Genomic DNA, 27510 nt, shown 5'->3' on the forward strand with positions numbered 1-27510 from the left:
AACATCAAATGTCAACCCACGAGAGTTCCATTTTGCGATAGTACCATTATTGTCCCGGGTTTTCATTCTTCAGTGTACCTGCTACCCTTCTTTGCGCCCAAGTTAGCTTTCTAGATAGAGACGATACGTAGTCAGTTCAGAACGTTCAGATCACGTGGTGCTGGCGCAATATACCAATTGACTCGATATGGGAAGTGAAAGCCGTAAGTGATGGCAACGGATATCGAAATTTGTATCTGAACAGTTATTGGGATCTGAAAGAGACGTCGATCTGCTGGTCAAATCACTTGCATGCCTTGGGGCTGACCGCAGGGGTGCCTGCATGATGTCGGGTTGTTGCAAGACAACCATAGTCCGACTGCGACATCGTTATCTGAATTTCATGTTTCTGATATATTGCGAGATGCAGAATGACGTATGACGGTCAATACAAGCTGTGTTCGTTGCCGAAGACTTCTCCCGAGGGAAGGAGAGAGAGGGGCCGATGACCATCCAAACCATACTAGAAGCTTTGAGAGCATTGCTACACCGAGAAGCATTTCGCCATAATGACAACACCGGGCCCACGCCATTTTATCTCTCTATTGCCTTAAAAGAGAATACCTAATACTGCCCGTTACTTTATTACTGAACTAGAATGCTGATACCAGCGGCAGAATCAACGTGTGAATACAATTGCTGTGCTTTCCACCTGACTGGGAGATAGACCGCATCTTACTAGGCATGACAAAATAATGGCATTCCATAGTGGCCCTGAGCACCAAAGTGCCTATTGAACTCTGGCTTTCCAGGTCAGCCTCTTGCATCGGATCTTGCTGCCGTGAACGAAAGCCCCATATTCTTATGATCGTCGACTGTACACGGGTGCTTTTAGTTGGTGTCATACGAATCATCTTGATATAAACTTGATGTGAACTCTGATGCGTATTTATGAGGCACTAGGGCATCGGAATGGTGACGCTGGGCTTGCACCATGATATGATCGACGCAAGCGGCACCTTTTGATGCCCGCTCGATACATATATGTCTCGAAAAATACCATGGCACCTTCTCCTATGTTGCCGTTTGGCCCGACATGGACATGAATTTTGATGGCAGGACGCTCATTTCACGCTTTGGCTCAATTAACTACGTTCCTCCCGGACAAGACTGGCATTGAACACGCCGTGGTTCGATTTCAGTACCGTGAGAGGGCAAAACAAAAACAACAAAACTTGAACGCCTTGTCCATTTACCAATGTACAGGCTGTGGTTGTTACGCAGAGTACCGGCGCACCATGGAATGCACCGTCGAGTATGTTCCGGGTAACGTCTGTCATTCGGTGGGCAGACGGCCCGACAACCTACCGAGCGTGGATCGCAAATCCCGGGGATTCGGCAGAAGAGGAGACGCGAAAACAAGCTCGGAACTCCGGATGTTACAGTGGCGGGAGTGTCGGGGGGGGGGATTCTCATTCATGGGCAGGGCAGCTTTGAAACAAGGACGAGTGAGAGTGCATGACGATGAGCGCCCGAGCCCGCTGGGCGACAACCTTGCCTTGCTTGCTACCTGATGCGATTTGGCCCTGGTTCGGCTCTCTGGGTTATACACATGAAGTCGGGTTATCGTAGAAAGCAGTTTTTCAGGACGGCTACTTTCGTAGAAGGGATGCATGCTGGAAGCGGGATTATGTATGTGCAGGTAACTCCGGAGGTAGGCAAGGAAAGGTAAGTGAACGAGCCAGGCGATTGCGATATGAGACAGCAGAAGTCAATTGGTGGCGGGCGGCATTTTTACGAGAGGAGCCATTGGCAGGCACACTGCGCCTTCTCAAAGACTGCCAGTACCCAACTAGTTGCAAGGCCCAGGGGGCCAGACACCGCTGCAAGTTCCCGAAGTAGCAGATAGACAGGCATTTGGGTACCTAGGTATGTTACCCCCCCCCCATCAACACAACATGGAATTGACGTGGGTACCGGCTGATTGGAGATACTTGACTTGAACAAGTTTGACGACAGCTTTTCTCAGCATGTGAGGGGTAAAGAGATCTTCAAAATCCTCACAAGGCTTTCCAGAGTAGTCTAAAAGACAAGGCAACCATTGAGACATATTTCCGCCCTCCGCAGGTGATGCGGTGGCGGCACTCCTCACGCCGCTGGCTAGTCTCGCACTAACTGGAGCCCCGGACTGAAGGGGACGAGGTACCTCCTCGCCAACCCAGTACCCGGCGGGACACACACTCCAAGAAGGCTGGCAGCAAGCTACAGTACCCGCTAAGACCCTCCTCACCTGCACACGTCTCTTCGCTCCCCTTCTGGCTTGCATCACGACAACGACCTAGAAATCCCACCACAGCTCAACCGAATCCTCTCCGGAGCGTCTGTAGCTATCGTTCCTTCACCTTCCATCATCCGACCGATCGACTTGCCGCAACAGTCATGCAAACGATCTCTCCCGTTGCATTGCGAACCCCCTCATGATTGCTCCATTTCACTGCGACGGGACCGCCCAACCGAGCAGCCATGGACAGCAGGGCCCAGCGATTCGAGGATGAGAAGCGGCGCATCATCGAGAGCTGCTTCAGCAAGAAGGATGTCGACGGGTCGCGTGCGTCAAATGGCCTTTTCTGATTTCCTGCCGGACGAACACGCCCGACGATTGCTCTTACAGTGCTAACCCTTGCATCCTGTTGATATAGTGCTCGAGACATACATCACCCACATCCGAATCACCGAGTACTCCTCCCATCCGACCTCTCCTCCTCCGCCCCAAGCACGAAATCCCGAATCTCAGAAACCTCGTGTCATCGTCGTCGCTGTGAGAAAGAGTGGCCGAGTGCGTATGCACAAGACCAAGGAAAATACCAACGGATCCTTCTCAATCGGAAAGACATGGAACCTCGACGACCTTTCTGCCATAGAGTCTTTCACCGGCCCGCCCGCCAACCCGACCTTCCGCGAGTGGGCTGGTGACACCGGCTTCACCGTCACCATCGGCAAGCCCTATTTCTGGAACGCGCAGTCCGACAAGGAAAAGAAGTTCTTCATTGCCAGCTTGGTCAAGATCTATGGCAAATACACGGGGGGTAAGGTCCCTGAGCTGTCGGGCTTCGACCAGTCCGAAATGGCCCAGATCCTACGGAACGACCGACGGCCGCCGCCTGCACCTGGTCAGCTTCCTTTCAGACCGTCCCCCGCGATGCCAGATGCCGTCCCTGGTCAAATCAGCCTGTCTGCGAACACACCCTCCAACTATGGTACTCCCTCCCCGGGCCCTCCTGGCCCGCGCCGCCCGCCACCTCTCAATGGGATGGCCACAAACTCGCCCTCTGGGAGCATGGCCTCTTCTTTCTCACAAGACCCCCCTACGCTAAGGCGCTACGGAAACAAGAGCCAAGAGTCATTCGCTCCATCCCTAGGGGCCAGGAGTGACGATGCGGGCAGCTTGCCGCCCCGTTCGAGAAATGGCATGCCTGGACCGGGGGCCTTGGGCAGGTTCGTCGAGCACCCGCCTGAGCCTGTCCCAGGACCGCCGCCGCCAATCTCAGAAGAGGGAGGTCGACCACCAGAAAGAAAGCGGCCTCCAATGGACCCAGCTCGACCGCAGGGCTTCGCCGACAGAGACTTAGTTCCCGCGCCATTGGTGAGCCCAGGGATGCGACGTGACCAAGTTGCACCTCCACCGAGAAACACAGCCAGGAAGAACTCGATATCACAACGGTCAGATGCTGGTTCTTACAGAGACAATAGACCCGTCACTCCCCTCACTCCCGTGGACCCGGGACCGGTGGATGCCCCTCCCGCCCTTAGAACCCCTACGCGAAATGGGGCTACACCTACGAGGCCGGCTCCTGCAACCGCCTCGCCGCTACCTGAGGTCCCGGTGCCCCCTGCACCTGTCTCCCCCATTGCCCCAAGTCCGCCCCTAGCCTCGTCCCCGGCGCCTGTACATGCGGTCGAGGAGTCTATCCCCGAGGAACCTATACCTTCCGAATCTCCGCCTGTGTCGGAACCGCCTGTTGAGCCAGATGAAGAGAGCCGGCCAGGATTGGGCCCGATGATTAAGTCAAAGAAGTCCAAAGGAGACCTTGCTGGCGTGCTCTGGAAGGCTGCTTCTGCCGCCTCAGCCTTTAAGCCTCGACCCGGTGGTGCTGGTGAAAGACTACGACAACTTGCCACCAAGAGCACTGAGCCAGCCGATGGCATCACAACCGTGTTTCAACCCCCACCCAGGCCTACCTCTTCTGATGGCCCTAAGGCGGCATCCCCAGAGCCAGCTGCTGAGAAAGCCACCACACCTACAGCAGCGGTAGCAGCACCAGCAGCAATCATTGCGGAACCTTCTAAGCGCGTATCTGGTGTGCCTGAGGTGAAGGTTACCGTACCTAATTCCAGCCGTCCAACGAGCTTGCAGCCTTCGGTCAAGGAAATCAAAAAGCCCGAAGAGCCAACAGCCATTGAAGAAAACCGCAAGTCAATCGTTGTTGGTAATGACGCCAAATACCTTGCGTCTCTAGGCATCGCCCCCACCGTCTTGGATAACAAGAGTGGGGAGTTCACCAAGTGGCTGGATTACTTTGGCTGGGTACCTGGCGATCAGATGAGATCTCGCAATGTCGACGATATGAGAACAGACCTTGAGAGAGAGCTAAACAAGGCGCAAGCTGGGGGCTGGCTGGCTCGGTTCCAGGAGGAAGATGACCGAGTTGAGGCGATCAAGCGTGGCATTGACCTGGCAGTCGCTGAGTGTGAAGAGATGGAGAACTTGTTGACACTGTACAGTGTCGAACTCTCAGTAAGTTGGCAGAATTCCTGCTGTTAAAGAACCTGCTAATGCGAATCAGACACTCTCTGATGATATTGCCTACATTGAGGCTCAAGGCCAGGGTCTCCAGGTTCAGACTGCCAACCAGAAGCTCCTTAAAAAGGAGTTGGAGTCTCTTTTAGAAACAACGACCATCACCACGGCTGATTTGAACGCCTTGAGAGCCGCGCCACTCGAGGATCCTGCAGGTCTCGAAGACATCGAGTTGTCTTTGGTCACTCTGTACAAGGCCATGATCAAGATCGACCCGTCGTTGCTAGGAGGCGAGCCAAGGAAGAGCGAGGATCTTACAGAAGAAGCAGACCAAGCTGTTGGACTAGAGAACACTGACTACGGTAAGATGAGGATTGTTCAGGAAAAGAAGGAGATGTATCGCCAAGAAAGCGCTGTCTTCTTGCGGCGGTTGGTCGGGTATATGGCACAGCAGTTCGACGTTGCCTACAACGAGGTTAACAGAGCACTTCGCGAGGCTCTTTCGAGAAAGGTGGACTCCCGCCACCACGATGCTGGTCGAGACATGCTTTGGAAGTACAGTCCTCTGATCAAGTACGCCAAGGATGTTGATCCTGCCAACTGGGACCGCATGATCCAGGTCTACCAAGACAAGAGCCATCCCGTGTACAAGAACGAATTTCGGCAGGTTTTGGAAGCATGGAAACGCAACGCGCGCAAGATGACTGCCGACGAGACATCCGAGCTCCTGTTCACGTTTGAAGTCGAAAAGCAACAAGAAGGCAGGGCGACCACCGTCAGGAAGCTCACCGTCAAGCGCAGTCAAACACTGGCCAAGAGTCTACGCTCACCAATCGACACAAGCAGCAGAACGAACCTCAAAGAGCCAGGGGCCGAGAACCGTAGCCTCCCATACGAGATCTTTGGTCATATATTGGATGACCTTTTGCCACTCGTCGAAATGGAGCAAAACTTCATTGTCGACTTCTTTCACGCCACGACGATGGAACAGTCAGACTTCCCCGACTTGGTCGGAGCGAGCAGGCCGAGAGACCGAAGGGGTGGTGACCTGCGTCGCCATCGCTTAATGGAGCCAGATCGTGATCTCGCCCGGAGAGTCACCAAGGCAATGGAGACAATCTTCATTTTTCTCGAGACGGAAATCGCAAAACTTGTCGAATGGGTCATACAAGCCGACTCCTTGTAAGTCTACATGAAGAAATGTCTTTCAATTGATGAAAAACTAATCGTTCAACCCAGGCAAGGCGCTGGTGTCCTGGCTATTCTCGAGCGGAACCTTGGAGACATCCAACAATCCAACCAAGAATTCCTCAATGCTTTGCTCCAAAAGATTCATGGCGTGCTGGAGTCCCGCTTCAAGAAATTCGTCGACGAGCAAATCCGCGCCATCGAGGATACTAAGGTCAAGATCAACAAGCGCAAGGGTGTTATTTCGTTCATTCGCGTCTTCCCTCAGTTTTCCAACGCCGTGGAAAACATCCTTACGGGCATCGACCCGAACCTGGCTGTTCGCAAGACAGTCGATCGCGAATACGACCGTATACTCAAATCCATGTTCGATTCGCTCAAGATCATCGCCCGCGAGAACCCGGCTGTTAGCGTCGGCGCGGCGGGCGCGGACCCGGAGGACAAGGAGGCTCTCAACTTCCACATCCTCCTCATTGAGAACATGAACCATTTCCTGGAAGAGGTTAACACGCACGGCCTCGACGTCCTCGAGGACTGGCGCGAGGCTGCAACCAATGAGTTAAACGAGCACATGGGCCTGTACCTGAACGCGGTTATGCGCCGCCCTCTCGGCAAGCTTCTCGAGTACATTGAGAATATCGAGGGCCAGCTCCAGTCGGGCAAGCCGGGCTCAAGCGTCGCGGCACAGCCGTCCAACTCCAAGTCGACCTTCCACAAGGTTTTGGCGACTTATGATTCGCGCGAGGTTCGCAAGGGTATCGAGACACTGCGCAAGCGTGTTGAGAAGCACTTTGGCGATGCGGACGACCCTGCTCTCAGCCAGAAGCTGGTGATCAAGGTACTCCGCGAGTGTGAGCGCTTCTACGGCGAGGTGGAGCTTCGCATCAGCCGCATCACGGCGGACGTCTATAGCGGAGACGTCGTTTTCGAGTGGCCGCGCGCAGAGGTTAGGGCCGGCTTCCGCTAGATGCAGCTGCCAAAGCCGCACCTGCTGAAGCCTGGGGCCGCCTTTTAATGTATGAGGAGGTTTTGCTGCGGCATTTAAAGCAGGCAGACCTTTCAGAGATGTTTCAAGTTGTGTTCTCGTCGATTCCCCTTTTTGTTATCTTCATTTTGCTCATTGAAGAGCGAGAAAGAGCATGGACGGCATCGTAGACGAGCGGGGATTGTATAGGTGTACCTACACCCTTGCGACCTAGTTGTCGCCACATCCTTTCGCCTAAACACTTATTGTTGGGGAGAGGAAGCAGGCAAGCGTGAGAGCGAGAGTGACGGAAAGGAGGTAGGGATTCATGTTTCTGTCATTGTCTTGTTGTTTCTCGATCGGCGAGCAAATGCCATTTGTAGGCGGGGCGGGACCGAAGAGTTTTCGGCACCTTGGGCAAGCCTTTTTGACTGTGCACATAGGGGCGAGGAGGATGGTAGACCCTGTGATGAAATGAGAGACTTCCTATGCATGCACGCCAGCGTTGCTTGCTATATGATCAGTTGACGGAGTAATTCAGTCATTTTGCCGAGAGCGAGGTAGATGGTCAGGCGCAGACACACTGGCAAACAACATCACGGAAGATCACCTCTGGTGTGCCCCGCCCCAGTTGAGTGAGTGTCCATCGGCCAAGCTTGCCATAAATCTCTCACATCACGTTTTCCTCGACAGATCACCACAGCTAGATTCTCAAGAATTCAGTTTCACCACTTTATCGACTAGAAACCGCTCCGACATCTGGCGTCCAAGCAGACTTCAAATGGGCCTGGTCACAGACCCTGGAGACAATGTTGACACAATGAAGCAAAGCCTCAAGGCTAATAGAGTAGGGACGTAGATTAGAGGAAGCTCTGACGCCTAAACAACCCTGCCATGCAAAGTTTGAGGTTGGGGGACTTCCATGTTGCCCCTCCGCCCTCGATCCATCTCACCCAAAACTAGTGTATCTCGTTACTAGGCCGTTACCCTCCATAGTCTTTGTTATCAGGTGAATAATGTTAGACACAGAAGAACCGCATCAGGTCCTTCTGTTCTGGAGAAGGGTAATGCTCGTTGATGCATGTTCTCGTTCAGTTTCCATGCAGACGTAACTTCGTCTGCTGTGATGGCCACCTTAACCATCGATCGACACCGCTACGTTCTTTCTGTTTCGTCTTTTTGGTTTCGTTCATATGGTAATGAAGGGGTGCCATCTATGAGAGATGGAACGCTCCCTGGCCTTCCTTTATGGCAGTCGAGAGTTGTTTGCGCATGACTTCGATGCCTGTGTAGTCGGGAAGTTTCAGGTAGTTCACGCAAGTCATGACGCTGGGGAGATAGTCGTCGGACATATATGGGTGCTCGCTCGGCTTGCAGACGACGGTGAACATAGGAGTCAAGCTCTTGAAGCCTGTCATGGGCGTCAGCAAGTATCTCCTAGAAATAATGAGCAAAATAACGTACCTCCAATTGGGAGCTTGGGGCTACCCGTAGTGAACTGCAAAAAGTCACGACGTTCGGAGGGGGACAATTCGCTCATGGTCTGGAGCAGATTCTTGACGCTCTTGCTATCCATGTTGTACCCGTGGTCGGCCTTGATCGAATCCATAAGTGCTGGCAAGCGGATCAGTATACATATGGCGGTAGTTGTAAAAGGAAGGACGAGCTTACTCTCCAGAGACCAATCCTCGTCAACTCTGCCGAATAATGTCACCAACTCATCGGGTGTAAAGGCGCTCAGAGCCGAGTAGGGGAAGACCTGCGAGAATCCGGTTCGGAATGCATCGACCTGGCGGCGAACGCCAGTGCCCAGAGTCATGTCAATGACACGCTCCAGATACGAGTCTACGTTGTCGATGGTGACCCGAACCTGACCGCCGTCGGGGATAAGCTCGATTTCAGGATAACCAGGCAAGGTGAAGTCGAGGCAAAGATCATCCAGCTTCACTCCGTCGATGACAATGTCCTCGGTATTGGCAACCTTTTGGGCAGGGGTGCGTGAAGGATCCTCGTCGATTTCCTTCTTGGCCACGGCAAACTTCTTAATGGTCTTCAAAGACCGAGCCAGGCCAGGGTCGACAACCTTGACGGCGCCGAGAGATGGCTTGACGCCGGGTGCCGACGAATCGTCTCCAATACGGAAGAAGGTAGGGTTGAAGTTCAAGTCAATGATACGCGAATCGATCATCGATCGAGCAACAAATTTGCCGAGAGTCTTGAAGAGTTGGAGGATGCGTTCGCCGTTAGGAGCGCCGGCTTCATCGTCGCTGAGTGGTCGAGGGAAGAGACCACTCGCACCAGAAATGTACTCTTCAGAGTCGTTCGAATCCATCTCTCTCCAAAGCTTGAGCTTTTTCTTGGCGAACTCCTTTGACACCGTCGAATAGAACTCAAGGGTGGGGCCCAAGCCTGTGCCTACCTCCTCAAAATATTCGACCTCGAGAATGCTCTGGGAGGCACCATATAGCTCCATGACCTTCAAAGCAGACTCCAGAATCTTGGATCTGGAGATGCGTACCTTCTGACGTTGGAGTCGACCGAGGAATGGTCGATCGTCGCGACGATCGCGACGAGAGTCGTCTGCAGAATGAGCGTTCTGCCAGCGAGTCATAGAACGGGCATAGCCGAATGACGTCGACTGCAAGAACAAGTGCCTCGTCTCAAAGGGAAAAAGAAAAGGATACAGTCTGGCAAGGTCTTCTACCCAACTCGGCAAGCAGTTACTCGCCACGATAAGCGGTTCCTCCAACTGTCTGTTCAGTTTAGCGGTGAGCTTGGTATTGACAAACTGAGACAGGGGCTCCACGTTGAGCCGGACGGCGTCCTTTTCGCTGTTTTCGACCATAACATCTTCGATATTGGCGTTCAATTCGTGAAGGATATTGAGGAGACGGAGGATCGAGGCGGTAGACGGATGCTTGGCGAGGGATGCCGGTACACTTCCATCTCCATTTTCCTCAGTGCTGGCCTCGGAGTTTGAACTGAACGACAGGGTTTCCGCTGGCGGTGGGCCAGGGGCACGTCGGAACTTGATTGGATGGACCGCTGACCACACACTCCGGCTGAATTGCTCATCAGAATTGGCGGCTGAGGTATGGACCGCACGGTAGATGGTCGTCTCACTCGGGATGACCTTGCCGTCAAGTGTGAACTCTATATGCCAGTCTTGAGGGACAGCTTGAATAGCTGCAGCATAGGACATGGGTCGCGATGACGAGGTCGCAGGCGTGGGCGTGCTCTGTGCCGCCGGGGGAGGGAGAGCACTAGACCGAGTAGGCAAAGCACTTTGTGACGGCGTGGGAACTCTGGTTCCGTCGTCCTTGCGTGCAGTAACTCTACCACCCGCCGCGATTTCCATGTTGACAGCGCCAGGCTCGGGGACAGAGGACTCGCTCATATCCTCATCCAAATCGCCTACAATAGCATCGAGGGCGCTGCTGCCGCCGATCTCTTCGTCGTCAGATATGTGCTTCTCATCTGCGCATTCAAGAGCGTTCTCCAGATCGTCCTCTTCCGGAGGGGGCCGAGAAGGCACAGGGCTTTCCGCAGTAGACGCCGCGCTACGGCGAGTAGATCTTCTCAAAACACTCTTGTCTCTCGCAGCTGAAGTAGCGTCAGGAGTGGCTGCAGTCTCAGGCTGCGGTGCCGACTTGGATTTCGTCTTGCGAAGAGACCGTGAGCCACTAGGGGTGGGCACACTGGGCGGGGGCGGGATGGGGCTTGACGCAGAGGCAGCTGAGGCGCGTTCCGCAAGTCTAGCAGCAGCATGGCTCAGGGGCAAGCCTGCAGAACCTGCAAGTGAGGCAAGAGCTCTGGACAGGTTGTCGGCTCGCCGGGAGCCACGTGGCCGCTCCGACAGGCTGATTCTGGGACGCAAGTAGTCATCTAGCGACTTAAATGTAGCAATGGCGTGGATAGAGACCATGATGTTCCGATACGACCGCGGAATATCAGAGTCGTCATCGGCGACGAGTCTTAATCGAATTTGCTTCGCTAGCATAGACGCTGCGCTACTGCGATTGCCGTCGAAGGTATTCTGGTGGACTGTGATAACCTCAAAATGCTCAGACCTACTGAGAAGATCTTGAAGTTTGTGAACCATGACACTGAAGGGTGTTGCGGGCGAGTCGGCAGTTGCGGTCTTCGGCTTGGACTTGACGGTGTAGCCCATGAATACTTGCAGGAAGGCTGCCTGTGCAGTGCGGGCTAGCTCCTCATCAGGGTTGCTGAAGACCTCCAAAAGAACTCGGACAAGACCAGAGGCAAGAAGCTCTGCACTTGTGACGCTCTCGAGAACATCCGCGTCGAAAGACGACGCCAGCCTCTGGAAAAGTTCGACGCCCTTTTCGGGCGCAAGGTTGGTCGCCGTTCTGTGAAGGTAAAAAGCCCCAATCTCTTCGGCGAGATCCGACAGGTTTGATAGAATCTTGGTCGCCTTCTTCTTCATGGCCTTACCATGCTTCTCGGTCTCGTGGCTCTCCAAGAATTTCTTGGCCACCTCACGGATCCTACTCCGCATTGAAGGGACATCGGACAAGAATTGCTGAGGCGGTCCGTCCAGCGACATAGTCGAGCCGTGTGAGCTCACTGGTGAGCCCGAAAGGTCGTCTGGGTGAGGCTCGTTCTCGTTGTCCTCTTCATTTTCCTCGTCGTCCGATTCCTCGTGATCCTCTTCGTCTTCAGACTCCTCGTTGTCCGACGAACGATCACCAGAGTTTACGAAGGCCTGTGGATCGGTGTTGCTGTTTTCTTGCGATCCAACCGATTCCGGAGCCGGCAAGGAAGGCTTCTCCTCGATGGCGAGTTTCGTGATCTCTGAGATTACACCCTCGCGGTACAGCTGATATCGGTAAACATCTTCCAGGCGACTGAGGAGAAGTTCCGTGGCCTGGAGTGCAAGCATGACGAGCGATGGATGGTCCTGCTGGGACAAAATAGAGGCCAGAAAAGAAGCGTATGAAACTGTCTTCAAGGCTTCGCCGAGGATCTTCTCATTGAGGTTCGAAAGCATCTTGAGTTGCGCCGTGAGTACCTTTTGACGAACATTGAGGTTGACCGTACTCGAAAAGGCATCGGTCAAGGTTGGGAAAAGAATGAGAGCGAAGCGGCGGACCTCGGCTTTGCAGCCATCAAGAAGCTCGATTCTCCTATCGTTCGGCGAGGTACGTGCCTTCCCGGGCGCGGTAGATGACGGAGTAATAGGCTCTGTCGGGTTCATTTCAACAAAGTCGCCGTACGAAGGGTCGGCATTGCGAGGCAGGCTAGGGAGCAGCTCGCAGATGACGTTAAGCGTTTCAATGACTTGCTCCTTGGGCCGATGAATCAATGCCTGCATGATGACAACACTGTCGAGCTTGGAGGCAACGTCTTCTGTTCCGCTAGGCGGGGATACGCCAGTCAAGATCTGGTAGAGGGTCTCCACGACGTTGAGCTTGAACAGTTCTGCCGACAGCTGAGGGCTGGCGCGGGCTGTAAATGCCAAGACGCGCAGGAACTGGGTGTGAATGTCGGATCTGATGAGATTGGTGGTACCTGGCACAAGCAGTCTCAAGACTGCCTTGAGCAGGTCGACACTGACGAGCTCTTCCAGCTTCGCGGACTGGTACTTGAAGCTCTCGACGATTCCAGAGACGCAGATAGAGGCCTGTTCCACCACTCGCTGGTCGCTGCTACCCAATACATTGAGCAAGGTCGGCATGACATCCCGAATGACTGGGAAGGAATCCTCAGGGATGTTCCTGCAACAGTTGGCAGCCGTGGTCACGGCGGTTCTCTGTGTACTCGTTGCAAAGAAGTCGAGGTAGGACAAGCAGGCAGTGAGACCACCCTCTCGAACAATGCTGGAGGGGTACTCGGCCGAGATCTTCTCGAGGGTGCTCAAGGCTTGCTCGGCGAGATCGATGAACGAGATCTCCAGAAGCTTCTGGCATAGAACCGGAACAGCACCTCCGTAGACAACGTTGGCCACGCTTGCGGGCAGTGCCTCCATCAAGTTTGCCAGGCAACGGCAAGCAAGAAGCATGATTTCCGGGTTCTCCTCTCCCGTGATCTCGTTTGGTTGCATCAAATTCACCAACTCCTTGACGAAGGAATCGGGCGAGAAGTGCCCCGAAAGGTTGTCCTCGTTCGAGACCAACAGTATCTCGGACAACTCCTGTAGAGCAATCAACTGAATCGACGGGTCATCTTTCTGACGCAGGTTATTGAGAAGCTCTCGTAGGCGTGACGAAATGCCCGACATCATGCCGGTGAGTGCTCGTAGAGTGCTCGACAAGCCGCCGGGGCCGCCAGGGCCGCCAAACCCCCCAAACGGATCATCGTCCTCGTCGTCGTATCTTTGGTCTTCATCATCATCCTCGTCGTTCTCGTCGCTATCGTCGTCGTCGTCGTCATGATGTTCAGGCGGGGGAGGTGGAGGTGGGTGAGGAATGGACTCCTTCTCTGTGTCGTCCGTACCCGTCATCGTGGTGTCTTGATTGGCGTTGTTGGTGGCATTTCGTTTCGTTCGACGAGAAGAGCTGGATGTGATGGCAGCAGCGTCTATGTAAACGGAGTCAATGCCATTGTCCGAAACGCGGCCTTATTTGGAACAGTCTCGTATTTACCTGTAGCACTCGGAGCAGTCCTCTTGCTTCTGCTCGACTTACGGCTTGAAGACGCCGATGGTGCGGTGTCCTCGGAAGCATTCACAAGGTCTGGGGGATTACTGCGGACAGTCAGCGAAAATATCCTCAGAATCGATGAGGTGCTACTTACCCTAGGCCCGACATGGCAGCGGAAGCTTTTCCCTTCTTCTTCGACCGAGACAGGGTGGGTGCCGCCTGAGTAGGAGGCTGAGAAGGCGGTGCAGCGTCGGCTACTTTTTGACGCTTAGATCGTCTCGTAGAGGCGCTTGTTGGAGGTTGTGTTCCCGTAGTAGGGCTGGCTGCTTGAGCTGGAGCCTTTCGCTTCCTCGAGGTAGTAGGCGGGGGGATTTCAGGACTGGATGTCGCCGGCGCAGGGGCGGTCGCGGCGGGATCGGCGCCGGCAGCGGATGGTGTCGATGAAGCTGCAAGACTCGCTGCTTGCCGAGCAGAAGATCTAGTAATTCTGGGAGACATGAGTGATTGGGTTTTTTTGAGGGTTGGGTATTTTTTTATTTTTTTTTTGCGAAGCACGACAGCCGAAACAACAAGACAGAAAATGAAATGCAACAATCAAATCAAGTCAGTCGAATCGAGGGTGCGGGAAGCCATCTGTGTCGCCAACCCAGGTTGGATGTGTGGGTGGATGTGGGTGTGTAGGTTGAGGTAAGGTATGGTTGGTATGTAATGAATTGATGGCCTGAACAAGGGGGGAGGGCTTGTTGGTTTGGCACTGGCCCGTAGATGATGACCAAGCGAACCGACCAAGTGAAGGAGTAAGATGGGGGGAGACGGAAAAGAGGAGTTGGGGAGAAGAGGAGAAAGAAGGGTCGAGGAAGAGAGTGTATCAAAGTTGATGGTGCAGGTGAAGAAGGGTGAAGGAGCAGTGCGGCCTTGATTCAATAGTGAGAAACAAGCTGCCGTCTCTCTCTCTCTCTCTCTCTCTCTCTTTTTTACTGTCCTTTCTTAGAGGTGCAGTGCAGTGCAGTCAGTGCCTGATAGATAGATGGCAGGTAGGTTGGTACGGTAGGTAGATAGTGAATGACCCGCTTAAGGTCGATCCAACTGGTCGGCACGTTGGGTAGGTACTTGACTCCAGGTAGAAGGGGATGAAGGAGGGCAGGTAGGCATGCCGGGGTCCTGAGGCAAAAGTGACTCTTCTGGTATCGGGTTCGGGGTTAAATGAGGCAGATGGGAAGGTGAAGTCGGGGGACTTGGCTGGGTTGGTGAAGGGAGGCAGGAGGCGACGGGTTTGGATGTGGATGTGGATGACGGCTGCCCTTTCTGCCTCTCCTGGGTCCTGCTCCTTGCTCCAACTGATACTGTTTTTGCTTGCCTGATGGGTGTCTCTCTCGCTCCTCTCTCTTCTATTTCATTCTCTTCACCTTTTCTTTTCTTGTCTTTTTCCTTTTCTCCGAAATCTCGTCTCTCCCCTCTCTATCTTCGGCGATGCACAAAAGGCGTGCAAGGGGCTTGGAATGAAACGCGGCTAGTACGGGAGAAAGAGCGGCTACCTACCGATGAGAAGGCGAGGTCGAAATGAAGGCAGGTGAGCCCGACCCGGAGGACAATGTCGTCGGTGTGGACGGGAGGCGCGTGGGGTGATCGTGGTCGACTACCGATCTGGAGCGCGGGTTTGCAGAGGCGATTCGTTCTGCCATGGATTACGCCATGAGGCAGGATAGCTCGGGTGGTGCTGACGATTGGGCAGGGCGATGTTTGAATGTTATCAGTTCGATCGGGATGGCCACCGGACACGATGCAGGGCGGCGGGACAGTGATGAGGGTTCGACCGAAATCAACGTGTCAAATAGGACGTTTACGGTTTGCTGGGCGTCATCGGCAGGTACGAGAGGGGTCTCCTCGAGACGGGGGTGTTGTCGTTATCGTCGCCGTTGTTGTCGTCGGGAGAACGAAAGGGTTGTCGATGGACGAGTATGAGAAATGCGCTGCGGCGGTTGAAGTTATGCAGCGACAAAGCAGCATGGATGGAAGAGGTGACTTGTTGGGTCTGGCTGGTTTGACTGATATGGGCCGTGGCCGGCGGACGTAGACACAGACACGCGCAACAACTCCACACCACAGCATACGCTGGTATTACCTCAGTGTGCAAGACGCCTAAGGCTAGGCCACACGCATACACACTCACTCCCGCACCAAGCGGCTCTGGTATCGCTGGCCCGGCCCACCTTTTTCTCCAGAGCAGCCACTGGACAGCGGGACACACCAACTCAACAGAGAATCAGATGGGTGACCCCTGCGACTACAGCCAGAGGAGACACTTGACTAGCGACTTCGCCTAATACACCCCTTATGTCATCATGTCATGGAACGGTCCTCCTGCCACGCCTACCGTTTGGCTCCGTCCCACCCTCTAACTGCTGTCTGTCTCCCGGGACCCAAACGCGGCGTCCTTGCAGCGTCTGACCGTGCTGCACGTGGAGCCACCGCAGCGTTTGGCAGGCGCGGGCACGGCGATGGCAGGCTCAACCCAGCCCCTCCGTCCTGCTACCAAATGCCGGAAGTTTTGCGCTACGGCCCATGGGCACCCTCACATACACAAAAGCCGCTCGTCATGACGGAACCACGGCCCCGCTCACGCATCCACATTTCACTTGCGAGCCCCAGATTCTGACGCAGCTGATTCAAGCACGGTGGGTGGTGGAGAGGCGGAATCTATGGCTCTTGTTGCGCCATCAGGGTCTAGCAACGGGTGTAATATCCGGGCCAACGCTCCATTTCTAAGCAAATGGAGCCCAGCGCAGCAAAGAGAGAAATGATGAAGATGGATGGAAAAAGATGGAAAAAATTTGAACACCTCACGCGACGTTGGTCATTCAGTGTGGACTATGCACAGGCAGTGCCGTTTTTCGTTCCGTTTTGACTCCTATCGCTCACGGATGCTGTCTGGTCTTGGTTTCTAAGCAGGTATGGTGTAATAGCGTCGCTGGTCTACGACTTCAGGCTATCCTTGCCCCCCTCGAATTCGCTCACCTCGTACTCCTCCGGGTATTTATCCAGGTGCTCGCGCAGCTGCGCCATCTGCTGCTTCAGATCCGGTGTCAGCTCTTCGTAGACATCCTCAAACATGCCCCGGATCGGCGGCTTCTTCTCCATCTCGGCCTCCTTGAACGCTTTTAGCACCTCCCGCCTCGTCGACTCTCGACATTCCTTCTCTTTGCCCTCGTCCCACATGCCCCTGGCCTCCATGTATTTGCGAAGCCGCGTGATAGGGTTGTCTCTACGCTTCCAGTCCTCGACCTCGACCCTGGCGCGGTACGCGAATGAGTCGTCCGACGTGCTGTGATGGCTCACCCGGTAGGTCATGGCCTCGATCAGGATGGGCCTGCCCCCATTCTCGAGAGCCATCCCGCGCGCCCTCTTGGTCGCCTCCCGGACCGCCCAGATGTCGTTCCCGTCCACTCGGATGGTGTCGATGCCATACCCGAGACCACGGCTGGCAATGCCGTCGCCCCGGTACTGCTCCAGCGTCGGCGTCGAGATGGCGTAGCCGTTGTTTCTGCAGATGAAGATGACGGGGCAGGACCTCGTCGCCGCGATGTTCAGCGCTGCGTGGAAGTCGCCTTCGCTGGCCGCGCCCTCGCCAAAATAGGCCGCGACCACTCGCGGGGGGATGGACGGGTCCTGCATCCGCTGCATCTTCAGAGCGTAGGCCGCTCCCGAAGCTTGCGGCAGCTGCGTCGCCAAAGGTGAGGATATGGTGTGCTAGGGCACCGACGTTAGCAAGACTCTTTTGTATGTGCATGCGTGGGTGTGTAATCGGACGTCACACACAATGTTCAACTCCTTGCTGCCGTAGTGCACAGGCATGTTCCTCCCCTTGCCCGGGTCCTTGGAATTGGCAAACAGCTGGTTCATAAAGTCCCCTGAGGTGAACCCGCGTTGCTTGAACACGCCCTGCTCACGGTACTGGCAAAAGATGACATCCTCGGGTGTCAGCACGCTCGCCGAGCCGACGCTCAGCGCCTCCTCGCCCGCCGAGACCATATAGAAGCTCAGCCGGCCCTGGCGCTGGGCATCGAACATGATGAGGTCCATGACCGAGATGAAAACCATGTCTTTGTAGAGCTTGACGATGCCCTCCTCGCCCAGATCGGGCACGAAGGCATCGTCGACGATGGCGCCGTCCTGGTCGACGACGCGGTAAGTCGGCACGGCGGGGTAGTCGCCGGGTGTCTCGAACTTGAGAGTGCTTGTGAAGGCGCTCTTCACGGCCCCCGGAAAGGAGACGTGGTTCGCGTTGGGCCGTTGGGAGAGGCTGCTCGCTGCTCGGCGGGATTGGGATCGGGAGGCCGTCGTCGTTGTCGGCGGTGATATGAAGGCAGCCGTCGCGGTGCCGCCGGCTCTAGGGACAGCCCCGCAACGGGGCGCACGGCGGATGATTCTTGACGACCTCATTCTCTCTTTTCCTGAAGCAATTGGGTTGTTCTTCTTCAAAATCAGCAGTGAAAGAGAAAGGTGATTGTCCTCAATTCCTGCAGTTCGAGGAAAAACGGCGGGTTAGAGAGGGAAGCCGAGACAGCTATCCCGAGGGGCAGCCGTCTACCGTCGGCCGAACGCTCGACGTCATGCTGAGCCGACGGAAAGCGAGACACTGGAGGTGTGAGGGTAAGAAAAACAGAGAGAGATAACAGTAGATAAGCCCTCCCCCCCGGGCCCGTAACCCAGAGCAGACCTTTCCCCGCGCTGGTGCCCCGCGTGACCCCCAATGATCAGTCGATAGGCGATAGGTACCTACCTAATGAGTCGAACCTTGGAACAGGGGACGGCCTCTGGACTTCCTGCGCGTGTGACAAGGTTATGGTTTGCTCCGTGGGCGAGATGAAAAGAGTTTGGATTGTATTGCTCGCCTCTGTTTGAGGTTGGTATCTAACTAGGGCTTTTCAGTTTTACGCATGAATTCTTGGAACGCGGTCCTATTCGATGCAAGGACATCTTCTTGGATACCTTATGTAACGGTAGGGCTTTAACCGTACTGGACGGTTTGTTCTGAAGTTTGCTTTCTCTTTTGTTATGGTGATGCACGATTCAACCCCAAATAAGACTGAATGGTCTCTTTTTTGGCCTCTTTAAGCCGGTATCTGTCCCGCTGTGTTAAGTTTATTGCATTGCGTATTGTCTGCAGCTGCGGACGGGTTTTGTGTGTCTGGCTGGGTTTTCCTCGGAAGGAAGGTCAACCCCCAGCCCAGGGCTGCAGTTATTGAACGGCAATGGCCGGTTCAGAAAAGATGTTAATTGTCGACATCTCGATGCCAAATCATGGATCCGTCTGTAGCCCCAATAGCTCAGCCTCAACAATCAAGTAAGCCTCAGAGCCACTTTCAAGTCCTTTTCAAACTATGGGAAAATGGATATTGCGTCTCGGGTGCGCAGGCTTAGGTTTGATTCTCTTTCTGAAAGGCTCCCCGTCATCCTGGAATCACACTTGAGACGACAGCAGTGACACGACCATTGACACGATCTGGCTTACACTGAGGGGCCAACCATGGCATTAAGGAACTCGTTGTACAACACTGTCAACCGTGAGGCTGAGGGCAATTAGTAGGTATATCGGAAGGCCTTGTTCTCCCAGTCCGTGTTGTCCCCCTTTTCCTGCTCAAGGCCAGCCTGGAGCATATCTTCCGGAACGCCATACTTGGCGTTGCGGCGCTTGTTCTCACTCACGCACAGCAGGTAGTACACCAATCCAGACGCAGCCATTAGCGCGAACGCGAACATCATGGCGCTGATTCCCAGAGGATATCTCGGCGCCTGACTAGATAGAAAAAGCTGCGGCCCAATGATGTTGCCAATTGCTATAATTTAGTCAGTCCCAGTCACAGCGTCTAGATCTGACACACTTCGCCAGTGGGTGGTAGGCTTGGGGAATCTTACCATAACAAACGGCAACGGTGACGCCCATAAAGCTCTTCTTTGTTGCTCCGGCCGTGTTGGACGAGTTCAGACTCAACATAAACACCCACGGCACATTATAGAAACCCATAATGTACACGCCAGCCAGTGACGCGTCCCGCTGAGCGTTCACGTCGAGCGTGTGCACCATCACCGCGCCCGCGAGCCCGACCAGCGCCGATAGGATCCAAAACAGACACCGCAGGTTCTGCACGAAAAGGGAGATGGTCGTGAGCGCTGCGCCGGCAACCATGGCGACCGCTGCCTGCGGTGTGGCCATGAGCACAGTCTTCGTCTGGCTGAAGCCGTACCCCGCGATGATGAGCGGGTTGAAGTTGGTGATGCCGGCATTGGCGATGGCGTAGCCGATGCCGCATGCCCAGACGCACCAACACTTGGGATCTTTCAGGGCCTCGAGGATCTGGGCCGCGTCGAACTTCTTGTTGGTGTCGACACCCGTCTGGTTCTCGGCGAGCCGGACGATGACCTGCTTCTTCTCCTCCTCATTGAAGAACCACGCGGTCTGCGGTGAGTCGGGTAGAGCGAAGAGCACAACGAACCCCGTCACGATCGTGACGGCGCCGTAAATGATGAAGATGTACTTCCACGTCGACAGCGACCCCTTGATGTTCCCAATGGCGTAGGAGAGGATACCGCCAAAGACGCCCGCGAAGGTGTTGTGCCACAGCGCAGTGCGGAGAGGCTGCTCCTCGCGGCGGTACCAGGTCGAGTTGAGGACCAGCATGCACGGAAGCAGGGCGGCCTCGAAAATGCCCAGGAGGACGCGGATCGTCGCAAGGCCGGCGAAGTTGTGACACGCCGACATGAGGCAGATGGCGGCGCCCCAGAGTACGAGACAGGTGCCGATAAACTTCCCAATGGGCACTTTTGTGATAAGCCAGAGGGAGGGCAGCTCCATGGCGAGGTAGCCAAAGTAGAAAATGCTGCCGAGCCAGGAATACTCTTGGCCCTTGAGGTTGGTGTCTTGTCTCAGGCCAAAGATTGCGGCGAAGCCTAGGGCGTTCTTCATGACGATGCATGGTTAGTTGAGAGTTCGTTGGTGTTGGAAAGTGCGTGTTGACTTGCCTTGTCGAGGAAGGCCAGCGTCATGCTGATCACGGCGCATGGCAAGACCACAAGGTCCGTCTTCATCCGCAAGCGCCGGTTCTGGGCGGGCGTCGGCGCAACAGTCTCGTCGTCCTGTCCGACTCCATCTCGGACGTCTTTGACATTCGCCTTGACGGTCGAGCTGCTGTCAACAGCGACGGGTTTGGGATCCATGTTGAAGTTCATTCGTGTCGCAACGCACAGACGAGTCGTGTAAGTCGGGGTAGGGGCCGTGTAAGTCCCGAACGGGCTGAGGAACGACAAACAGCTCGCTTCGGCAACAAAGTCAATGACTTAAACCAAAATCAAGCCGAAGCCAAGGAGTAGTAAGTGCGATTGGCATTCTTGTGAGTCGCGGCTGGCCGCAGATATTTCAAGGCCGCTCCACATCGTCTACCGGTTCAAGCTTCCGTGCATCAAAACTCTCATCATGTCGTTGTCGATATGAAAAGACCGGTAATAAGAGCGATTGACGGAATCGGCTTGAACTATCACGCAATGAGAGGGTGGATCTTTCTCGGTGCCCACCGAGATCACTTGGGTGAAGATATCGGCCCAGCCCGAGTCGACGTCCTGAGTCGTGCTCCACAACTGCACACTGTGGTTGAGTAAATCCTTATAGGTTGGCGGCTCATTAGCGAACGGAGTGGTACAAGGCTCAAGTTGTGTATTTGAAAGCCATCTGCCGAGCTGATACATATCACGAAGCACGCAATGCAGTATTGCGAGCGGTCTGTTGGGTTAATTTATCCCACCCTGAGACTTACATCGCCTTCCGATTGGTGGGCTTGAAGCACCGGACATAGTTACAAAAAAGGCACGGGTTAACAGCATGAAGAAGAACAAGCAGAAGAAAATCTTGCTCGTGACACAGAATGTTCAGCAGTTGATCATACCGAGTATGGGACTGTTGAGACAGGGACTCAAAGCTTTGACTTCAAGCCATCCAAGACACTCAGGTCTCGGGTTTGTTCAAGTTCCGCCAGAATCTGCTCTCTTGTCCTCGACACATCCCGCTCAACCTCGGCAGCGTACAACGTCTGAATCGCCTCCGTAAGAGCTCCCCTCTTCCCGTCACCAATTCTACGTCCGTCGACTTCCGTGACGTGAATCTGTGACGGAAATGTCCCGGTGCAGAAAGCCTCGTCCGCCCCGTACACTTCGGTGAGCGCAAAATCGAGCTCTCGGACCTTGATGCCGTGAGCGCGGCAGACATCGATGGTCTTCTGACGCGTGATGCCCTGCATCTGATTGTCCTTCGTCGGCGCCCACACCTCGTCGCCGCGGACAATAAAGAAGTTGACTGAGTTGCACGTCTTTACAAACCCTCTCAAGTCCAACATCAGCGCCTCATCTACACCCATGACATTGGCGCTCACGCAAGCTTGAACGTCTGTGGCCTTGGAAATGTGGTTCCACTGCTCATCTTTGACATCCGGCGGGCCGCGGCGAACCCAGGTGGTGCCTAGGCGCAGGCCGCGAGACTTCGCTGTTGGGTCGACCGCCTTGATCTCAGGGATGATAACGATGAGTGGCAAGCCAATGTTGACGTGTGGGTTCTGGTACGGCGTTGACTTCAGCCCTCTGCTTACTACCAGGCGAATATGAACGTGGGGCTCGTTGCCCATATCGTTGGCGTCAATGGTTTGATGGATTAGTGACAAGAGATCTCCTTTTGTCAGACCCAAGTCCATGTACATAGCCTTCGCGGACTGGAACAGCCGGTTAATGTGTTCCTTGGCGAATTGAATGCGGCCTCTGACGGCACGAATTCCTTCCTGTGAAACCCCCATGATTAGCTAGGTAAGGCTAGGGAGGAGTATGAAAGCAATCCTACCCATATTCCATCGCCAATGAGGAAGCTTGAGTCGAAGACCGAAACCACAGCCTGGTTTCTGTGAACTAGCCGGAAGTCTCGTGTCACGCCATCGCGGATACCGACCTTTTGAGGCAGTTAGCTTTACAATTGACCAATTCAACTTTGTGTCCAGTGAAATTCACCAAGATAGAAGCGTTTTTGGTATTGACAACAGATGTATGGCTCGTGGCCGGCTGAGCCTTATGTTGAGACTGAGACATGATTACTTCTAAATTTGGCAGGCGATGGTCTGTAAGTCGGCGAAAGCTTTGCTTGTGGTCCAGGCATGAAAAACGCAACTCGCACTGGACCTCAAGTTTCCCGACATTTATCATGCGGCAATTGCTTGAGAGATGTCCCAAAGGCCCCCCAGTATCATCCCCCCTATCAGCCAGTCCGTTGCACTGAGCTCGGCGAGGGCCGAAACTTTGACGATGCCGTACGGTATCGTCTCCATCTTAACTCGGTCCCGTCCGAGTCCCAGGTGTAACAGCAGCCAACCCTAGAATAAAGTCATCTCGACTCGGTGATGGTGATTGAACGCCCGAGCTCCCGAAATCACAATGATTCAATGCCGGGTTGTTTTCCATGATTGTGTCAGTGGTCGATGTCATTCACCTAGGAGTGGGTTTCGGCCTGCTTCCAACAGGTCAAAAGGGTTGGATGATTTGCTTTGAGATTATGGCTGCGAGAGATGGTTCTTCTGGTGGACTGTGCGGCTAGAGACCGAGTGCAAGGGCAACAACGATTATCATCCTAAGCCCCGTTCTGGCTGTGCTGAATTTCGTTCATGAATGCATCGAACCAGGCAGTCAGGCCTTCATCCAGACCAAGCTGAGTGTTGTCGAAATATCCTGTCACTTGGCTCATGTAGGTTTCCAGCCCTTCGCCCAGAAACGACATGGGATATTGCAGATTGTCCGAAGGAATAGCTCCCAGCGTGTCAGATGAGCTGACATGTGGTGCAGATGAGGCATCTGTCATCTGAGTCTGTCCGCTTGGAAGTGGCCAGGTTGTCGGCCCATACACCTTGATCCGCGCTGCTTGGAGAAGATCGCGATATTTCATCAGTTTTTCTTCCTTCATGCGGCCGATACCGCGCTCGATGAGTTCAATGCATGCGGCTACATCGCTTCCATGAGAGTGAAGAAGGGTGGAGTCGGGGTTGCGACTCATCGCTTTTACATGCCTGGTTTCGCTCCATCAGCCTCTGCCATGAGGTGCAAAGAAGAAGACTCTTGCAAGAGCGGTTGATGAAAAGCGAACTGGAAAAAGAACCTACCAATCGCAATATAAGCCTGCCAGTCCTACCATCAAGATCGAATGCACATGGCGGAAGCATCGACAGACGGCTGTGATGCCATAGTGGAACTCCAACTTTACCCATTGACGGACGGTGCCGGATACAGCGCGAGAGCATGTTTCAACCATCTCCCTGGAGGGAATCATAAAAGTGGGAGATGGTCGGTACATGAGTAGCAGAAGAAGACCATAATCGACTTTCATCTCGGAGTACTCTCGCGTGCCCTTGAAGTCAAGGAGGGTCATCTCCCGCTTCCAGTCTTCCAACTCTTTTTGAACCTCTTTGATTTCGCTGCATATTTGCTGGAACGTGGTCCTAGCTGCTCGTCCGTCGGGGGCCCTGGCGATGTAGACAGATTCGAGTATACGGCCGCCTATCTGGCGTAGTCTTACCAGATGATTAAAGATTTTGACATTGAGTCGATGTACTATGGGTGTTACCTGAGCTTCAGCGGCTGTAAGTTCATCCAGACTGCTAATTGACGGTTTCGGTGCATCAATCGCGTGGTCTCGAACCGATAGCACTCGCCCGGTGATCACGGCAACCTGTCTTTCGAGGCTGTATACGCACCACCAAGTGCGATTACGGACCTCACGATCATCGGAACTAAAGTCTCCAGCAACAACGGAACGACGATGAAGCCCCATTTCTATTGCTGCTGACATGGCGTAGCGGCTCAGGTGCCAAAGGTCGTCGCCATGGCTCCTGACATTCGAGTCCAGCACCCATAAGCTCAGCAACAGTACGGCGTGGAGGCTCTGAATATCTCTCGGATGGTTGTGGAAGTTGAAGAAGAAGCGCAGTCCTGTTTGGAAGTAGTCGGCTGGGCTGTTCAGGTCCATCATCCTACGATATTCTTGATTGTCGGAGCGGGTGGCAGAGGCCAAAGCCAGAACCAGGAGAACCAAGAACCTTTGGTATGCAGTGCATCGTGTTGGGTCTTCATATATGTGTGAAAAGCTACTCCTCAGGAAGGGAAGTGAAACGAATGGCCACCAAATGTGAATGTGGCTGATGTATGTGTGCAGGAGAAACACTGCGACCGGTTGTGGCGGCAGGGCTGCATTTCTTCGAATAAAATCTTGATCTAGAATAGCGAAATCCCCCCGGGTGGAGCGAGATATCGAATAGGGCTGTTCAAGATCGATCTGCTTGAAGAAAATACGGGCAAATGTTGAGCCAGTGGCACTGCCCACTAGGATGCAATGTTGATCAGCGTCAAGCTTTGAGATTTCAACTCCAGCAATCAAGATGCTGGCTAGGAATACTCACTGTATATCCTCTCAGAGTGACTATGAGGGATTCCGATAGCGAGAACACCGATTTCTTCGGCTTCTTTGCGGATATTGTCAAACCGACCCGGCTCCAATGTTGTTGCATGTTGATTGGAGGAGTCTTGAGAAAGGCTATCGAGCCTGCCTTGGAGCTCGACGATCTGGTCTTGCAGGCTCTTGACAGCAGCGTAAGAATACGTCACGCGATCTGTGATGTTACATTGCTCATTCTGCCGATGGCATGTCGAGCATCGAGGAACTCGCAGGTCACACTTCGACACGCCAGTCAATCGGGAATTCTCCAAGCTTTCAGCGCACTCAAACTCACCTTGACTTTTCGTGCATGACAGCGACTGCATGCCTTTGAAATGGTTGGTGAAAAACGTTCCTCCCAGCTCGGATCCATCAAATGGCAATACTAGCAATGATCGAGTCGCCACGAGTTCGGTGGGAGAGTGCGTGGACTATCACGCCTCGGGGGTGCCCGAGTCGTGTGGTTAATGGACAGTGAGTGGACAGTGCAAAACAGTGTATCTGTGGTGCTTGTGGAGAATAGGTAGGGGTCTTTATAACGAACCCACTTGCCGATGTCAGCAGGCTTCGGGTGGATGCTTCGGTGTGGTTCGGTGAGTGAGGGTCGTTGCAGACGGTGTAAGTGAGGCGGTTTTCTATGATCACTCTCCACCTACCTACGAAGCAGTGCTTTTTTGGAAGTCTAAGGACGTAGGTAGATCAAAGTGAATCATATTCCATAGTACACTAAGGGGTTTCCAGCACCCGATCTTTCATCTTCGAGGAAGAAACCCACCTGCCCTCAGCTATCGCACATAGCAACGACCCATACATTCCTTCGCGTCAACAAACCCAACCAGTCTCGACTTCACCATTATTCGTCAAATCCTGTCCTCAACTCACAACCTCAAAATTAAAAAATTAAAAACGCGATATTGCAGCTCAGAAGCCACACTCAAAAACATGAGCCCTGCCGCCAAGATCGCCGTTCTGGTCCTAATGCTCACCCTGCTACTGTGCGTTATCGCCTATTTCGCCCGCCAACAGATACACACCTTCGCCAAGGCCCTCACCCATCACCGAGCGGCACGCAAGGAAGAGGAAACAACTACCAACGTTTCCACCGAAACCAATGTCTAGGTAGGACACAGTCTTAATCCATTCCTCCAACATATCTTCTCCGCACACCTCTCACGCGCTTCGTTGTAACCGCTCCTGTCCGTTCAAATTCAAGGTGTGGCTTGTCACCAATGTCACCAAAGTAGCGTGCACCAGCCACAAAAATCCGATCTCCCATCTCCACCAAAAACTCCGTAGCGGAAGTCTCCCAAGCACCGATCGACTGACTTCATTGCGCCCCCAGGACCTCCCCTACCACTCCCCCAAGTCATTCCCCAGCAATGGCGACACGACGCGCCCTCCGCTCCTCATGGAGCGTGCGATCCCTCTCGGACCAGATCAGCACACCACACTCTCCCGTCTCTCGCCCCTTTGCGATCGCCTCCCGATCCATCAACACCTCGTCCGACTCCTCCGTCGACAGCAAGACGACACATTTTGGCTTCAAGACTGTCCCCGAATCCGAGAAGGCCGATCGCGTTGCCGGCGTCTTCCACAATGTTGCCGACTCATATGATCGCATGAACGACCTCATGTCTTTTGGCTGGCACAGAGTATGGAAGTACGTCCCCTCCATATCCCGGCCCATCAGAGTGCCACCCACCACTAACACCTAAATCTCAGGGACCATTTCGTCTCTGGCCTCCAGCCAGGCCTGTCAGCCTCCAACCCCCCGACGCCTCAACACATCCTCGATATTGCCGGTGGCACTGGCGACATCGCCTTCCGCATGCTTCATACGGCGCATAACCTGAACAACAATCCCGATGTCCGCGTCACCATTTCCGATATCAACCCCTCTATGTTGGCCGTCGGCCGCGACCGCTCAAAGGCCCTGCCCGCCTCTCAGCAAGCCGCCATTTCTTGGCTCGAGGCGAACGCCGAGAAACTCCCAGAGGGCGCCATCAAGGATAACTCGATCGACCTGTACACTGTCTCCTTTGGCATCCGCAACTTCACCAACATCCCCGCCGCCCTGCGTGAAGCCTACCGCGTGCTCAAGCCCGGCGGTGTCTTTGCCTGTCTCGAGTTCAGCAAAGCGGACAACTACCCGCTATTCAACGCCGTCTACAAGCGCTGGTCTTTCAGCGCTATCCCCTTGATCGGTCAGCTTGTCGCTGGTGACAGGGACAGCTATCAGTACCTCGTCGAGAGTATCGAGCGCTTCCCTAGCCAGGAAGAGTTCAGGGACATGATCAAGGACGCCGGCTTTGTGGTTTCCGGCGACGGTTATGAGAACCTCACCGGTGGCGTTGCGGCCATCCACAAGGGTATGAAGCCTGTTGCTTAAGTAAAATGGGGGTAGAGGTTTATGATGCGAGGAGGACCCAACGAAAGAGCAAGTCGAGGTCACAAAGCTCGTGTACAATCT

General features: G+C 54.3%; 7 protein-coding genes across 7 annotated transcripts; 2 read left to right on the forward strand and 5 right to left on the reverse strand.

The window, feature by feature from the left end:
- Positions 1-2502: 2502 nt before the first annotated feature.
- On the forward strand, positions 2503-6932 carry CH63R_08070 (Exocyst complex component Sec3; the record flags this gene model as incomplete). Its single annotated transcript, XM_018303044.1, has 4 exons — positions 2503-2587; positions 2679-4774; positions 4824-5959; positions 6017-6932. The coding sequence occupies 4 exons, from the start codon at positions 2503-2505 to the stop codon at positions 6930-6932; spliced, it is 4233 nt and encodes a 1410-aa protein (XP_018157822.1).
- A 1211-nt stretch (positions 6933-8143) lies between these two features.
- On the reverse strand, positions 8144-14029 carry CH63R_08071 (HECT-domain-containing protein; the record flags this gene model as incomplete). The annotated part of the gene is made up of 4 exons (XM_018303045.1): positions 8144-8340; positions 8394-13469; positions 13535-13635; positions 13686-14029. 4 exons carry the CDS (start codon positions 14027-14029, stop codon positions 8144-8146), a joined length of 5718 nt encoding a protein of 1905 aa, XP_018157823.1.
- Positions 14030-16504: 2475 nt separating this feature from the next.
- CH63R_08072 (Dehydrogenase E1 component) lies at positions 16505-17971 on the reverse strand (the record flags this gene model as incomplete). Its single annotated transcript, XM_018303046.1, has 2 exons — positions 16505-17278; positions 17348-17971. The coding sequence occupies 2 exons, from the start codon at positions 17969-17971 to the stop codon at positions 16505-16507; spliced, it is 1398 nt and encodes a 465-aa protein (XP_018157824.1).
- Positions 17972-19111: 1140 nt separating this feature from the next.
- CH63R_08073 (Major facilitator superfamily transporter) lies at positions 19112-20746 on the reverse strand (the record flags this gene model as incomplete). The annotated part of the gene is made up of 3 exons (XM_018303047.1): positions 19112-19368; positions 19448-20479; positions 20548-20746. The coding sequence occupies 3 exons, from the start codon at positions 20744-20746 to the stop codon at positions 19112-19114; spliced, it is 1488 nt and encodes a 495-aa protein (XP_018157825.1).
- Positions 20747-21495: 749 nt separating this feature from the next.
- CH63R_08074 (Aminotransferase class IV) lies at positions 21496-22765 on the reverse strand (the record flags this gene model as incomplete). Its single annotated transcript, XM_018303048.1, has 3 exons — positions 21496-22350; positions 22410-22514; positions 22574-22765. 3 exons carry the CDS (start codon positions 22763-22765, stop codon positions 21496-21498), a joined length of 1152 nt encoding a protein of 383 aa, XP_018157826.1.
- A 421-nt stretch (positions 22766-23186) lies between these two features.
- On the reverse strand, positions 23187-25352 carry CH63R_08075 (Branched-chain amino acid; the record flags this gene model as incomplete). Its single annotated transcript, XM_018303049.1, has 5 exons — positions 23187-23619; positions 23713-24928; positions 25006-25183; positions 25228-25279; positions 25336-25352. 5 exons carry the CDS (start codon positions 25350-25352, stop codon positions 23187-23189), a joined length of 1896 nt encoding a protein of 631 aa, XP_018157827.1.
- A 1067-nt stretch (positions 25353-26419) lies between these two features.
- On the forward strand, positions 26420-27429 carry CH63R_08076 (Ubiquinone/menaquinone biosynthesis methyltransferase; the record flags this gene model as incomplete). The annotated part of the gene is made up of 2 exons (XM_018303050.1): positions 26420-26700; positions 26763-27429. 2 exons carry the CDS (start codon positions 26420-26422, stop codon positions 27427-27429), a joined length of 948 nt encoding a protein of 315 aa, XP_018157828.1.
- Between the last annotated feature and the right edge of the window lie 81 nt (positions 27430-27510).

Source organism: Colletotrichum higginsianum, chromosome 5 (assembly GCF_001672515.1).
Source record: "Colletotrichum higginsianum IMI 349063 chromosome 5, whole genome shotgun sequence".
NCBI classification, from domain to species: Eukaryota; Fungi; Ascomycota; class Sordariomycetes; order Glomerellales; family Glomerellaceae; genus Colletotrichum; species Colletotrichum higginsianum.